This window comes from Phyllostomus hastatus, unplaced genomic scaffold, assembly GCF_019186645.2.
Source record: "Phyllostomus hastatus isolate PE091 unplaced genomic scaffold, TTU_PhHast_1.1 phas_contig_209, whole genome shotgun sequence".
Classification (NCBI taxonomy): Eukaryota; Metazoa; Chordata; class Mammalia; order Chiroptera; family Phyllostomidae; genus Phyllostomus; species Phyllostomus hastatus.
In genome coordinates, this window is record NW_025333735.1 from 9,425,304 (window position 1) to 9,439,921 (window position 14,618).

At 35.5% G+C, this 14,618-nt stretch overlaps 1 protein-coding gene across 1 annotated transcript in view; it reads right to left on the reverse strand.

Annotated features, from left to right (window-relative positions):
* Window positions 1-1,334: 1,334 nt before the first annotated feature.
* GIPC2 (GIPC PDZ domain containing family member 2) overlaps window positions 1,335-14,618 on the reverse strand; it is an 82,782-nt gene continuing 69,498 nt past the window's right edge. The window contains exons 5-6 of the mRNA XM_045835581.1: window positions 13,218-13,299; window positions 1,335-1,949 (exon numbers count right to left, since the gene is read on the reverse strand). Coding sequence (XP_045691537.1) covers window positions 1,804-1,949; window positions 13,218-13,299 — 228 coding nt within the window. The 3' untranslated portion in view covers window positions 1,335-1,803. The remainder of the gene's footprint in view (window positions 1,950-13,217; window positions 13,300-14,618) is intronic.

Below are 14,618 nucleotides of genomic sequence, written 5' to 3' on the forward strand. Positions count from 1 at the left end.
AGTTAGGGATTCCCTAAATCACAAGGCATCAACACCAAGCATCAATCATCAGGCATGCCCACAAAAGAAGAAGAAACTGAGATCTGTCAATAATAATTAATGCTTCACCATTTCAAATTGGACTTCTCGTGCCAAGAAATTTATTTTGTTGTCCAAACTAAAACGTCTCTATGGGCCTCCTAAGTCATCCAGTAACTTTCCTGTCCCTAAAAATATTAATTCTTTTTAGGATGTAGCCTTCCAAGGGAAGCAATATTAAGATTAATAGGCATTTGGGGACCTCCATTAAAAAAAAACACACATAAAACAAGTAGTAACAGACCACAGCCTGAGCTGGATCCTGTTTTCAAAGGATGGGCAAGAGCAAGAAGACAACCCACGTTCTATCATTACTTTTTGTTACACGTTAGTGACTAAAACAGCTTCTGTGCAGGTTTTGGATCAATGAAGCCGAGTATCGGCTACACAGCATTGAACTTATGTGAAAGGGAAGTAGATGACAGCAAAAGTTAAGTTGCGGCAGAAAACAAGAGTCATGGAAACATCAGTCCAGCATGAGAAGCAAACAACTTCTGATTCCCTAGAACACACCCCTCGCAGGTGACTTCTGATCCCGTGGCAGCACACAGCATTCTCCCTCTAGCGCTTCGGAAAAATGCTTGGTCACACCAGGCTTTGCCTTATTGCATGACCTTTGTTGAAACCACTCATTTCCATTTGTCTTACTTCTGTAAAATGTCAAATAAAAGTGATAAGAGAATCATTTGCCCTCAATTTTTTCAATAATGTAAGGTTTTAGAGAGCATCTGCTAGAACATGAAGATAATAGGCTAATATGTGTTCTCAATACCCCCTTCCTCCTTTACTTCTACATGAGGGAAAGCCATTTCTGGAGGTATCTGCTCTAAAGTTTAGGGGGCTTAAACATGTTGCTCTTTTACCCAAAAAGTGCTCGCAAACATACTTATTTTCTGAGTAAATCTCCTTCAAAAGAAAAGTTCTGCTTTTCCCTGGAGTGCTTATAATGAGTAACTTTCAAAGAGTAGGTACAGATGAAAAAAGAAATAACATTTGAAGAACTCTTTTACAAACATCAAGTATAAGTGAGTTCTACCCTATCTGCCTTTGTCACCCTTCTCCTACACCTGCAAACAGTTACACACCACAATGGATTTCAATGACAGGTTTTAAGAAGCAGTTTTCAAAGAAGTAAAAAAATAAAAGTTAATCAATTCTTCTTTTACACAGTGAAAGTAGGCCATAGACATCAATAGGCTATAGTTCCTTCCCTTACTCAGTGGATTAAAAATTAAAACAATTCTTCCAGACCTACAGTAGGTATAATCCACATTTTATTTCCTGAACATATTCTGTTCCAGCCAGCATAACAAAATGAAAATGCTATGAAGCAAATTATACTCCGGTCCTAATTTCATCTGTATTAAGATTTTGCAAAAGAACTACAAAGCTACTGCAATCAACTTTACATGTGGAAAACAAAACATTAGTACTAATGGGGATCAATATCCTCTACCTAGAAATACTCCCGAAAACTTACTTTAAAAATAAACTTGACTGAATATTAAAATTGATCAAGTTTTAGGTAATTTATCTTAAGCATACTGCACATTCAACTGCATTAAAAAGTACCCAGAAATCAAAATTATCATTTCAAAGAATGTATTCCATACACATAAAACCAAACCAGAGTCCATAACAGTGACTAAAAGCAGGTCTTACAGGGTTTCTTTAAAAAAAGGAACAACAGTTCATTTCCCCAGTGGTGGACCATCCACATCACGATCATCCTCGTCTGGCATCGCCAATGGCTCCCCAAGCATCGAAGACAAATTCATCCGGGAATGCAAAGTCTCCAAGAGTTTTGTCAATTGCCACAGCAAATTCATCTGGGTTGCTTTTGTCCTTTCCAGCTTCAAATATTGTGGAAGCTACCAAAAATAATTTTTTAAAATTATTGGCATATGAGACAGCATCAGAGGACTGAGAAAAATAGCACCATAAAAAATTACTTTCTAGAAGTAACATGCATAGATATCACATATTCCTACTACCAATTTAAATGATAAGATGCTCTCCATCACATATCAAGGTAGCAAAGATCTTTTTAAACAATTCATCCACTACACCCAGGTTTGTAGCCACCACCCCCGCCCTCTCCTCCACCTTGGAGCCCTTCTGTTGGAGTGAAACTCCTGAAAAGCAACCCTGTGACTAAAATGCTAGAAAATGGAGCACCTTACACAGTGATCACCACAGTGAGCCTAGTAACCATCTGTCACCGTACGTTGTTGTTACGACATTATCAACTCTATTCCCTCTACTGTACATTATGTTTCTATTACTTATTTTATAACTAAAAGTTTGTGCTTCTTAATCCCCTTCCCCTCTGTATAGGAAATATGCACTAAAGCATTTGGGGAGATGGACTATCATTAAAGTAATAAATTCCAAAACAGTTCAAAAGAAAAAAAGCTTTGTACTGTATTTGTAACTTTTCTGTAAGTTTGAGATAGCTTCAAAAAAAGTTTTTGAAAGCATAAATTGTGAAGAGAAATCAAATCTCTTCTCCTTATCGTCACCCCCTTTCTCCCATCATGCCCTAGGCCTCAGCCATGACCCAAATGCTTTTTCATTTATCCTCAGCCCAGACACTAACACTTCAAAAAGGGGGGAAGTCCTCAGCTGCATCTGGACCTTCTGCTGCAGCCCAGGGGCCCTGCCAAGTTTAACAAAAAACTTTTAGGTACTGTTTTAAATATGTGAAAGCTGGCCTGGATATAGTGAAGCAAACACTCAGATACACCGGTTTGACTTTGTAAATTTGGCTTTTGAAAAGCAATTTGGCAACAAGTATCAAAATCCTTTAAAATGTTCATATCATTTGATCCACTAACATTTCCATTTCTGGGAATCCATACATTTTTCTCCAATTTTATTGAGATATAACTGACATATGGCACTATGTAAGTTTAAGGCGTGTAGCATAATGATTTCACACATATACACAGGGTGGGAAAAGTAGGTTTACTGTTGTGAGTACACAAAACTCATTTTTATATTACTTGTATTACTGTAAACCTACTTTTGCCCATGCCTGCATATGTGATGAAATGAATACCATAAAAAGTTTAGTAAATATCCATTATCTCATATAGATATAAAAAAATGAAAAAGAAAAAATATTTTTCCTTGTGATGAAACTCTTAGGATTTACTCTCTTAACAATTTGCATATATTGATATACAGCAGTGGTAACTATAATCATCACGTTGAACAATACATCCCTAATATTTACTTATCTTATAATGAAGTTTATAACTTTTGGCCACCTTCAATTTTCCCTCCATCCATTTCTGGTAACCACAAATCTGATGTTTGATTTTTTTTATGTTTGAGTTTGGGGTTGTTTTTTAATCAGTATAGTATTATATAGTATTTGTCTTTCTCTGTCTCCTCATTTCACTTAGCATAATGCCCTCAAGTTTCATCCATATTCTCACAAATGGTAGGATTTCCTTCTTTTTGTCATTCCATCACACGCGCACACACACACACACACACACACACACTCCAAAACCTCTATCCATCATCTGTCAGAGGCCCTGAGTTGTTCCTTATGTCCTGGCTGTCATAACTAGTGTGCAATAACATGAGGGTGCATATATTTCTGAGATGTAGTGTTTATTTCCCTCAGATATAAGGAAATCTATATTTCCCTATAAATCTTAAAAACAGAAAAGAATTTAGCATAAAAATGGACCTAACGGTATTTTTTTAAGAAGCCTAAGTTGTTGGATCACTAGGTTACCTCTGGTATGACGAAATATTTGATGACATAATTTGAAATAGTTTTAAACAATGTTTATGAATAACTTTGTAACAACTTGGGGAAATCTTTTTAATATTTACTGAAAAAGCAATATATAAATTTTATATTACAATCACAACTATGTTTTTACAAAAATCTCTACACAAGAAGGATAAATGAAGAAAAATGTGATAAAGCAATTATAATAATATAGTAATGATAGAATCTAGGTGATAGGTGTAGAAGTACTCACTAAAAAGTCTTTCAACTGTACTGTATATTTGACAATTTCCATAATAAAATACAATATTAGGGAGAGGAACCTCTACACAATGGAAGAAAACTTAAAATGTAGTAGATACATTCAGATTAAAGAGAAAGTTTATTGTTGTTTTAAGTTAGGACCTGTCTGATGCAGTAAAATGAGTGGCTTATAAAATTACTCTGTATGCTCATGATTACTAACTGCATTTTGGAAAGTATTTCCTAAGCCATCAAAGAACACGGTAGCCTTGGCCAGCATGGCTTATTTGGTTAGATGTCATTCCTCAAAGCGATAGGTTGCCAGTTCAATTCCCGGTCGGGGCCCATGCCTGGGTCGTGGGTTCAGTCCCCAGTTAGAGCACATGTGAGAGGCAAATGATTGATGTTTCTTCTCTCTCACATTGATGTTTCTCTCCCTCTCTTTCTCCCTCCCTTCCCCTCTCTCTAAAAATAAATAAAATCTTTAAAAAGAAAACACTGTAAAAACTGTTTCAGCTCTTTCAACAAAGTATTACAGTCAAGAAAGGAGGAAAGCTGCCCTCAGCGAGATAGGAAGCCAGGTGCTCAGGAAACAGTATTCGGTTGATCTTCCCCATAAACCTGGAGGCTCTCTCTGTGTTCTTCCTCTCCTCAGGTCATCTTGCCTTGGAGGTCTTAACCACAACCCAGCTTAACTATGACCTTGCTGCTGAGAAGTCCCAAACCTTTGCTTCCATCCCTGACTTCTCTTATGAGATCCCAATGCCCATTTCTGAATAAATAGTAGACAAGTCTTTCTAGGTGTTCTGTTAACACATCAACCAACATGTCCAAAAATGTAAAAATCACCATCCCTACTTTAACTCCTGTCTTCACCACCATTGTCAGTGGGCATTGTCACTGCACCTTTCTCTTCTTGTCTGTGTACTGAATACTGCCTCCCCCTGGTTCTACCTTTGCCATCTCTGTAGTCTGCTCCTTTTCTTTTCATTCCCGTCACTACCATGCCTTTCCCTTAATCTTCAGCTCTAGTCAGCAAATCACCCTACAGGCACATTGGATTTCTCCTCCTGAAGCACATCTCGGATCCTATTAAGTAATGAGACAAAAGGCCCGGGAAGCTCCTTTCCACCTCTGAGATGGTCTGTGCCATTCCCACACAGAAAGATGTTCCTTGGGTCACCAATGCTTATCTTCACAACCCTAGTCTGGTATTCTGATCCAGCACCGCTGGCTCCCAAACGGCTGCACTCCTGTGCGCTAATGCTGTGCCCTCATAAATCTGACCACTCAAAATGCCATCCTTCTTGCTTCCTGCCTTTGCCCAGCATAACCTCCTCCTCATCACTTGTTCCACCATCAAAACCTTTTCTCTCCTTAAGATTCCTTTCCCCAGGAGACCCTGTGTCTACAACAGGAAGTAATACCTTCATTCCCTGAACATTCTGGCAGTGCTCTCTACACTCGGATGTATTTTGCCTGGGATATTGGCAAAATGCAGATGCTGGTCAGCAGTTCCACAGCAAAGAGGGAAACTCCGTCTCCAACATCTCCCAGTCCCTGGAGCACAGTTTGAGTAATAAGGAACTACAGTACAGATTGAACTTTGTGTTGTCTGTATTGGCATTATTTTCACCTACACATTTTCTGTCCCATTAGAAAATAAGCACTCACTGGGTACTGAATTGCTTACTCAGTCTCTTATGCAGAGTGAATGCTGGTAGATGGGTAGGCACAGGAGGAACCTTTGTAATTACACTAAAATAATTTTGGGACTGGCACGGTTAGCATGTATTGGGGAAAGTGAGGCCCAGAACTCTGGTCTCATCTGGTCTCATAGCCAGGGTGTGTAAAAAAGAAATCAAAACTTAAAGATAAATATTGCAAAAGCAGGACTCAAGTTCGGAATTTTACTTAGTGTACCATTTCAAATATTTCTCATAGGCCCTACTGATAACATTTATTGAGAAAATTACCTAAAGATTAGTGCCATATGGGTGAGATACAGTCTAGTTGAGGAAAAAACAAGAAACACACAGATAAAAGATATAAGAAAAGCTACAGCCATTCAGAAGCAGAAATCAATAGTGCAGATGGTTGATGCTCTTGAATACTGAGGAAAACAATGACAGGGATCAGATGTTCACTGATGGACAATCAAGCAGTCTCTCTCTCTCTCTCTCTCACACACACACACACACACACACACACACACACACAGCTATAAGAAAGAACTTGGTACATGGTTTTCTCATACTTCCAGAAGCTCGGCAGCATTGTCTGCTGTACAGAGCCCAGAAACACCATGTTCAGACCTGGCCTGCTCTCATTTGCAACACCTGGTTTGGGCTCCTTAGTCACAAAATGAGAGAAATGATGGTGTAAGATCCCCGTACTATAACCTCATGGTCCAAACTGTGTGATCTCATCCACTCACGCTGGCACACACCGAAGAATAGTGAAAAGAAAAAACAACACTCCTACACACAATACAGTCCCAGAGTTGCTCAGACCTCCAGTTGCACAGTCCTACATGCTCTAATGCCACCAGCATTATTACTAGTAATAATTAATAATGATTGTTGCTACATATGATAATAAGTGTGCCTTTAATTATGTGAGAGGAACTTTATACATATTATTTAACCGAATGCTTTGGCAACCCTATGAGGTTTTTAGTTGTACCCCTTTTACAGAGGTGGAGATTAAGGGTCAAAGTTTAATAATTTGTTTGAAGGCTAAAGTTTCAAACTAATGAAATTAGGACTCAGACTCCCTGTGAACTCACCACTTTTGTGCCTCTCCCCAGACATTTGGTCAACAAACATTCAGCAAGTGTTTACTATGGGAGAGGGACTGTAGTAAGAACTGGGATTAAAAACTGAGTAAGATATGACATCTGCCTTCAGGAAACTCTTGGTTTTACAGAAGCAACAAAAATATCAATTAGGCAGCTTCATAATTGTGTTGGAAATATTGTGTGTAATACAGCGCTCCACAAATCCCACAAATCTTTTAAGAACCAGAAATTTGCTACAAAAATTTTAATAGAAATTGAGAATGCAGCACGCACTTAGCATGTTATGAACTTTTGCTAGTACATAAAGTATAAACATAGATTTGAAGCATTTTTGCAGGAGAAATAAACTGGTATGATTGTATTCTTTTTGATAAAAGATTATATCTCTGATTTAAAAACAAATGAAAGAACTAGGAAAATGTATTACATTAACATAAAGACAGCTACTAAACATAAAGCTACTACTAAAATGCTTTTCATCTGTTAACTATAATAGATCTGCAAAATACTGCAATAATATTTAACATCTGGATAAAAGCTAGCAAAAATACTCCAGTAAAAGAATTGTTATACCACATATAACAGCAAGGTGCTGCCCTCTCGTGGCTATTTCAGGAATATCTTTATATCATTAGAGCTACTGAACAACTTTTACATTACTAATGACACTTATTTTGGTGATATTGATCAATCTATATTTTACACTAAGTCTTAAATACTTAAATAGAACTTCAGACATACAATATTACTGCAGGTGAAAAATCTTGGTATCAAAGTGCCAGAATCAAGTCTCATCTCAAATTGGTAACTGACTTTGAGCAAGTTACCTGAATTCTCAGAATCTGTTTTAACAAAACGACACCTGGCAGAACTTAGATGAAGACTGACATCACCACTGTTTCGCTAACCACTGAATCTGTAACTGTATATTCTTCTATGAAAGGTCTTCAGCACTTATTTTCTCTAAGACTTTTCATAAATATCAACTCATTTCAAACAATTCACATGAGTCACACATCAACATAAAGCCAATGTAAGTGTTTTTTAATAAAATCTATTTCCAAAATTGTATTGGCTTTATCTGTGAAAGATAACTTTCTATAATGTTCATTGTTTTCAATCGACAGAAAAAAAGAAAAATCATCCTAGGAAGAAATGTAATTATTTCTGATAAAATACTATTAGCATATATTTTTTAAGAGCTAAAAAGACTTTATGGAAAAATGACTTAGAAACAGCATTTAGATTTTCTTCTACACACTTCTGGATCTCTTTATAAATTAGAAATCCAAAAATTCCAAAGTTGTTAGAATAACCACCAAACTCCTAAATTGGTATTATCAGAAAATATTACGGTTCTATATATAATTTATACTGTCTTAATATTCAGTAAGAAACTTATATGATACAATTTTCCATTATGTTAAGTCAATCCTCTATAAAGCCTTAGCTCAAACTCTTTCAGAACCTATTTTTTTCCAGTGGGCAACATTCTAAGGCAACCCTTTGGCACTAGGTCATTTGAAAAGTCACAGTTCACAACTTAACTTTAAGACCAAACAGAGCACTTTTATCTTCAGGGTTACTTGCTCCATAAACTCATTTCAATTACTTTCCATTTTCAAATGGTAAATACATCCCAATGCTTTTTTTGAGGTTAATGTTTTGGTTTTAGTTATTTTATTTAGTTAATATAAATTTACATTAACAACTACAGAATAGCATAATGTCAATGCAATTTTCACTAAGAATTAACATTTCTGAAAACTAAGAAACACAAGAAATACAAATAATTCATCTGCTGAAGCAGTGTCATGTTTGTGATTTACATTTCATGCTAATCGGATCTGAATAAGATAAGTTCCTAATTTAACAATGGTTGCATTCTTCAATTAATTACTTCCTTTGAACTTTACCTCTGTGGTGACTGATCACATTGCTAATCATGTATAATGATGACTTTTCATGTCATTGGAGTAATTTGCTACAAATGATTAATTGTAAAGGGATTCATAGTTAATTTACAAGGAATTTGTGAGGAAGATTTAGTTCCCTGAATTTGTCAGAGAGAAAGAAAATTGATTTTTAAAGAACTGTTTCTTAATTCATTTAATTATAAATGAATTTATAATTCTATATATAATTACCTGTATCATTTTCCAACACTCTTTTCAATATACTCGTGTATTTTTAATAACAAAAGAGCAAAACTAATTCACTTAACTATCCCTAATTTACAGTTAAGTAAATATAAGACCTATACCTAAAATTAAGTTTTAAAGTTGAGCACTGTTTTAAGTTTTCACCTTTGAAAACAGAAGTTCTCCAAACAATATCAAACTACAAATAGATATCAAACTACACTACAAGGACATAGCAATCAAAACAGCATGGTACTGGCATAAAAATAGACATATAGATCAGTGGAACAGAATGGAGAGCCCCGAACTAACCCCACACCTTTATGGTCAATTAAACATTTGACAAAGCAGGCAAGAACATACAATGGGATAAAGACAGTCTCTTCAATAAATGGTGTTGGGAAAATCAGACAGACGTGTGGAAGTGAAACTAGACCACCTTCTTACACCATGCACAAGAATAAACTCATAATGGACTAAAGGCTTAAATGTTAGGCTTGAAACCATGAAAATTCTAGAGGAATCAGAGGCAGTAAAGTCTCAGACATTTCTCATAGCAACATTTTTTCTGTTTTTCTGATATATCTCCTTGAGCAAGAGAAACAAAAGAAAAATAAGTAAATGGAACTATATCAAACTAAGAAGTTTTTGTACAGCAAAGAAAATCATCAACAACATGAAAAGACAACCCACTGAATGGGAAAACATACTTGTCAGTGATATATCTAATAAAGGGGTAACATCCAAAGTTTACAAAAAACTTGTACAACTGAACACACAAAAAAAACAAACCATCCTATTAAAAAATGGGCAAAAGATCTGAATAGACACTTCTCCATAGAGAACATACAGATGGCCAGTAGACATATTAAAAGGTGCTCAACATCACTAATCATCAGAGAAATGCAAATTAAAAGCACAATGAGATATCACCTCACACCTGTCACAATGGCTATCAATAAATGAACAAATAACAAGTACTGGTGAGGATGTGGAAAAAAGGGAACCCTCATGCACTGCTGGTGGGAATGCAGATTGGTGCAGCCACTGTGGAAAACAGTGTGGAGTTACCTCAAAAAATTAAAATTGGAACTGCTTTATTACCCAGAGATTCCACTTCTGAGAATATATGTAAAGAAACCCAAAACATGAATTCAAAAGAATATATGTACCCTTATGTTCACTGCAGCACTACTTACAATAGCCAAAATTTGGAAGCAGCCCAAGTGCCCATCATTAGATGAGTAGATAAAAAAGCCATGGTATATATACATGGTGGAATGCTACTCAGCCATAAAAAAGAAAGAAATCTTACCTTTGGCAACAGTACAGATGAACCTGGAGAGTATTATGCTAAGTGAAATAAGCCAGTCAGAGAAAGACAAATACCATATGATGTCTTTTATATGTGGAATCTAATGAACAAAATAAACCAACAAAATAGAAACAGACTCATAGATAAAAAAACACACACATACACTGTTAGATGGGAAGGAGTTTGGGGCGCTAGGTGAAAAATGTGAAGGAATTAAACAAAAAGAAAAACAGACATATTTTCATAGAAACAGACAACAGTACAGTGACTACAAGAGGGAAAGAGGGGTTAGGGAGGTAGGAGAAGGTAAAGAGGGAGATAGTGGTGATGGAGAGAGAGGACTTTGGATGGTGAATACAGAATATAATATATAGATGACATATTATAGAATTGTACACTTGAAAAGTATATAATTTTATTAATGAATTTCATCCCAATAAATTCAATAAAAATGTTTTAAAACAAAGGTATGGTTCTCCTAAATTTGAACTTATCAGCAATTGATGTGCTACTTCCTGAACTTATAATGTTCATACAGTTATTTATTCAACTGTATTCAGTAGAAAAAATATCATATTATTTTTCCAACATATACTACCTAAGTTTAATAGCAGTGACAATTCTAAAACTCCTTTACCTTCTTTTGCATATGCATTTGTATAACTGTTGCAGGCCCACATCATTTATGAAAATGTCTATATTTTTCCAAATGCAAGAGATTTGAGGAGAAAAGTTTTAAGATAACTCGGTTTTTATAGAATCATCTCAGCTTCTTATCTGTGTGGAGCAAGAATCTATCATATGCAAATTTTATATTTCTCTTCAAGGAGCTAGAACTGAGAACCATCTTTTTTTCAATTACAGATATCATCTATACATCCAACATAGAAATTTTATTTTAAAAGTTCAGATAGGTACCCTGGCTGGTGCGGCTCAGTGGACTGACTACCAGCCTGCAAACCAAAGGGTCACCAGTTTGATTCCCAGTCTAGGTTACTTGCCTGGGTTTTGGGCCAGGTCCCCAGTAGGGGGCTCACAAGAGGCAACCATACATTGATATTTCCCTCATTTTTTCCCTCCCTTCCCCTCTCTAAAATAAATAAATAAAATCTTTAAAAAATAACAAAATAAAAGTTCAGACAGGCAAGAAAAAAATAAGAATTCTCTAAGGAAAAAGGAAAATGAGCAGAAATGGCAAAAGAATAGCCTCAAATATTTTACCTGGTTAATTAAAATATTTGAGTTGGGGGTGGGGAGGAGCAGGGGAGAGTAATGATGGGGGAGGGAATGGGGGAGAGTAATGATGGGGGAGGGAATAACTGAACAACAATAAAAATTTTTAAATACTTTATCTGGTAGCAAATAAACAAAACTGTCCCAGTCTTTGACATTAAGAAATTCATTAAGTACTTGATACAGCACACACCCAAGCACACACACGAGGAGGCATATGGGCACAAACCACACCACTAAGTGCACATTTACTCTTTCCTTACCCAGGGATTATTTTTCTTTCTTCCTTAATAGAAGGAGTCAGCAGCTTCCACAAACTCAACCTTCATAATTCAGAAATCACTCTCAACTTCAGAGGTTTGACCTAGACCTAACTATCCCTCCCACACCTCAGTGATTGGTTCAAGTAAGCCAGTCAGCTCAATAGAGAGGATCCTGAGAATTTTCTTTGAATGGCTTAGCAAAGCCCCTGCCTTTTTCCCCTTGTGTTAGACACCAAGAAGTAGAAGGTGGAGCCGTCACAGTCAATCTGACTCTCTGAAGGAGGGCCAGAAGCTACCAATACCATGGAATGAAATGAGAATGCACAGAAGAGAAATCACACCCTGATGACAGCACAAGAACTTTGTATCTAGTCACTTTTGAACCCAGGATCTACCTCTGGACTTTTCAGGTATAAGAATCAACACATTTCCCCCACTTTTTTCCTCTTAATCATTTGGAGATCAGTCCATTGCTTTTGTTGCTTTGTTATTTATAACTGATAGAGTCTTAATTAATAAATTAAGGTTCTGCCATCCTAATGGTGACATAAGAAACACACAGAAATTCACTGCTCAATTGCCCTTACCAGTCATACACCAGGTGTGTCCATTTCCTTCATAATTCTGATTCATTTATCACAGGGTTTCATTAACCTTATGAATGTGTACTACTACTTTGATATACCATATTGTGTTGTGTATAATGCACTCCCATATATGATATGCACCCACATTTCTGGCACAAATTTTCAGTAAAAAATCTTTTGTTTTCATTTTTTATTCAATTTTTCATTTATTTATATTTAGAGACTTGTTTTTTGTATTATAAAGGAATTTTAACATTTTTTAACATATTATGGTACAAGAAATTTTATGTAACAAATAACTACAAAACACAAGAATAGATACAATGTATTTCAGATATTATCCACGTATAATGTGCAACCTTATTTTTCCCTCAAAATTTTGGGCAAAAAAAGTGTACATTATACATGGCTAAATACAATAATATAATATAAATACACAATTTAATCAATGTACAGCTAATATATCAAATAATATCTTTTATATGTACCATTTATAAAATTTTTTCATATATGTTTTTGAATCCATAAAACAAGCCTATGAAGAAAACATTATTAGAGCTAATAGGTAAAATATAGTGTAGGCAAGTTGACATGACTCTAAGTCTTCACAGCTAGTAAGTGGTAAAGGCCAGGTCATCTCTTCATTATTCTTCATTATCTCTATTTTTTCATTATGCTTTTCATCACTATACAAATGTTTTTTATCTTGAAAAGCATCATTGACTATAAATGCAAGAAAGGCATAAGCATTAAGTTCTATCAAATTAAAAAAAAATATATGACTTTTTAAAATACTATAATCTTACCTAAATCAGGATCTCGAATTCCCATGTACGTTTCAAGAAGATCATCAACCTTTTCAATAGCCTTGGCTTTGGTTTCAGAGGGCTTTATCGAAGAAAAGAGAAATAAGATATTATACTATTATATGAAATTTCTTGAATGTTAAGGCATACAAAGGGGAAAATATGAGATGGAGCTAGTTCATGGTTGTTTACTTCAGCTAATTTGAATGCAAATATATCTAGAATGTGCTCTGCAACTCAGTACAAATCTATACAGTAAGTACTAATTTTTAGCATCAGCAGTAAGTGCTATGGATTCAAAGAAAAGCCAAGAACACAGTCTCCAAGTAGCTGGCGATCGAGAAGGGGATGCAGATGTGAAAATAAATGGCTAAATGATAATAATAAGCACAATTTTTTTAAGGATATCTAAGGTACAGAGGCATCATGGGGGAAGAAAATTTAAATCTCTAAGAGTCATGGAAGACTTCAGAAAGAAGTTGACAAGATTGTGTTTTCAAAGACGAACTGGTGTCGATAAGCAGGGAGGGCACTGCACAAAGAAGACAGTAAACGCAGAGTCTGCTTGAGGTCAGCGAGTCTGATGGAAGACTGTAGCGTGGGATGGGACCGGAAAGAGCCCGTTGTGATGAGAAACACAGGGGCAGGCGTGACTAGAACTTTAGGGGACCAGGGTGCCACGAAAAGGGCTCTGGTCTTTGTCCTGCTGGCCAGAGCCTGCAAACCTTTCAATGGCTCACCCCAGAGAAAGACATTTCTGAATACATACCCTTATTGGTTATTTTTTATTTAATTTTATTACTTGCAGATTTTATAAATTATGCACATGCATTACCATATTAATCTATTGTGCACACTATAAAAATACACAAAAATAGATTTTTTTAAGGATAAGGTCATGGTGAAATACTCTTAAAGTAATCATTGTCTTACATATTAATAGTACCAAACATTTTTGTTCTTCCTAAACTGATATTAAAAGTTTCAGTGAATTGCAATATATAATGAAATCATTATATTGGAATCTTCAAACTAATATAATGTTACAACTCAATATTTTAAAAATGTTTTCAGTGAAAAAAATGACTGGTTATGCAGGGTGTGGTAAAAGAGGCTTACAGTTCTTCACATTCATGATGCAATAATTAATAAATAATAATACAAGAATAAACTGTGTTTTTCATACTCACAACTGTAAACCTACTTTTGCGCTACCCTGTATTATATTATTCTTTTAAAATCTAAGTTTTATATTTTATAAAGTCTTGTCCCGTGCTCAATTTATTTCAATATTTGGTTTTAAATGACTTTGCAGCTGAAAAGGAAATGCCTGAAGGTGTTAAAAATCTCTAAGTGCAAATGTTGAATTCACAATTACATTGTAAGAGATTCATACTTATA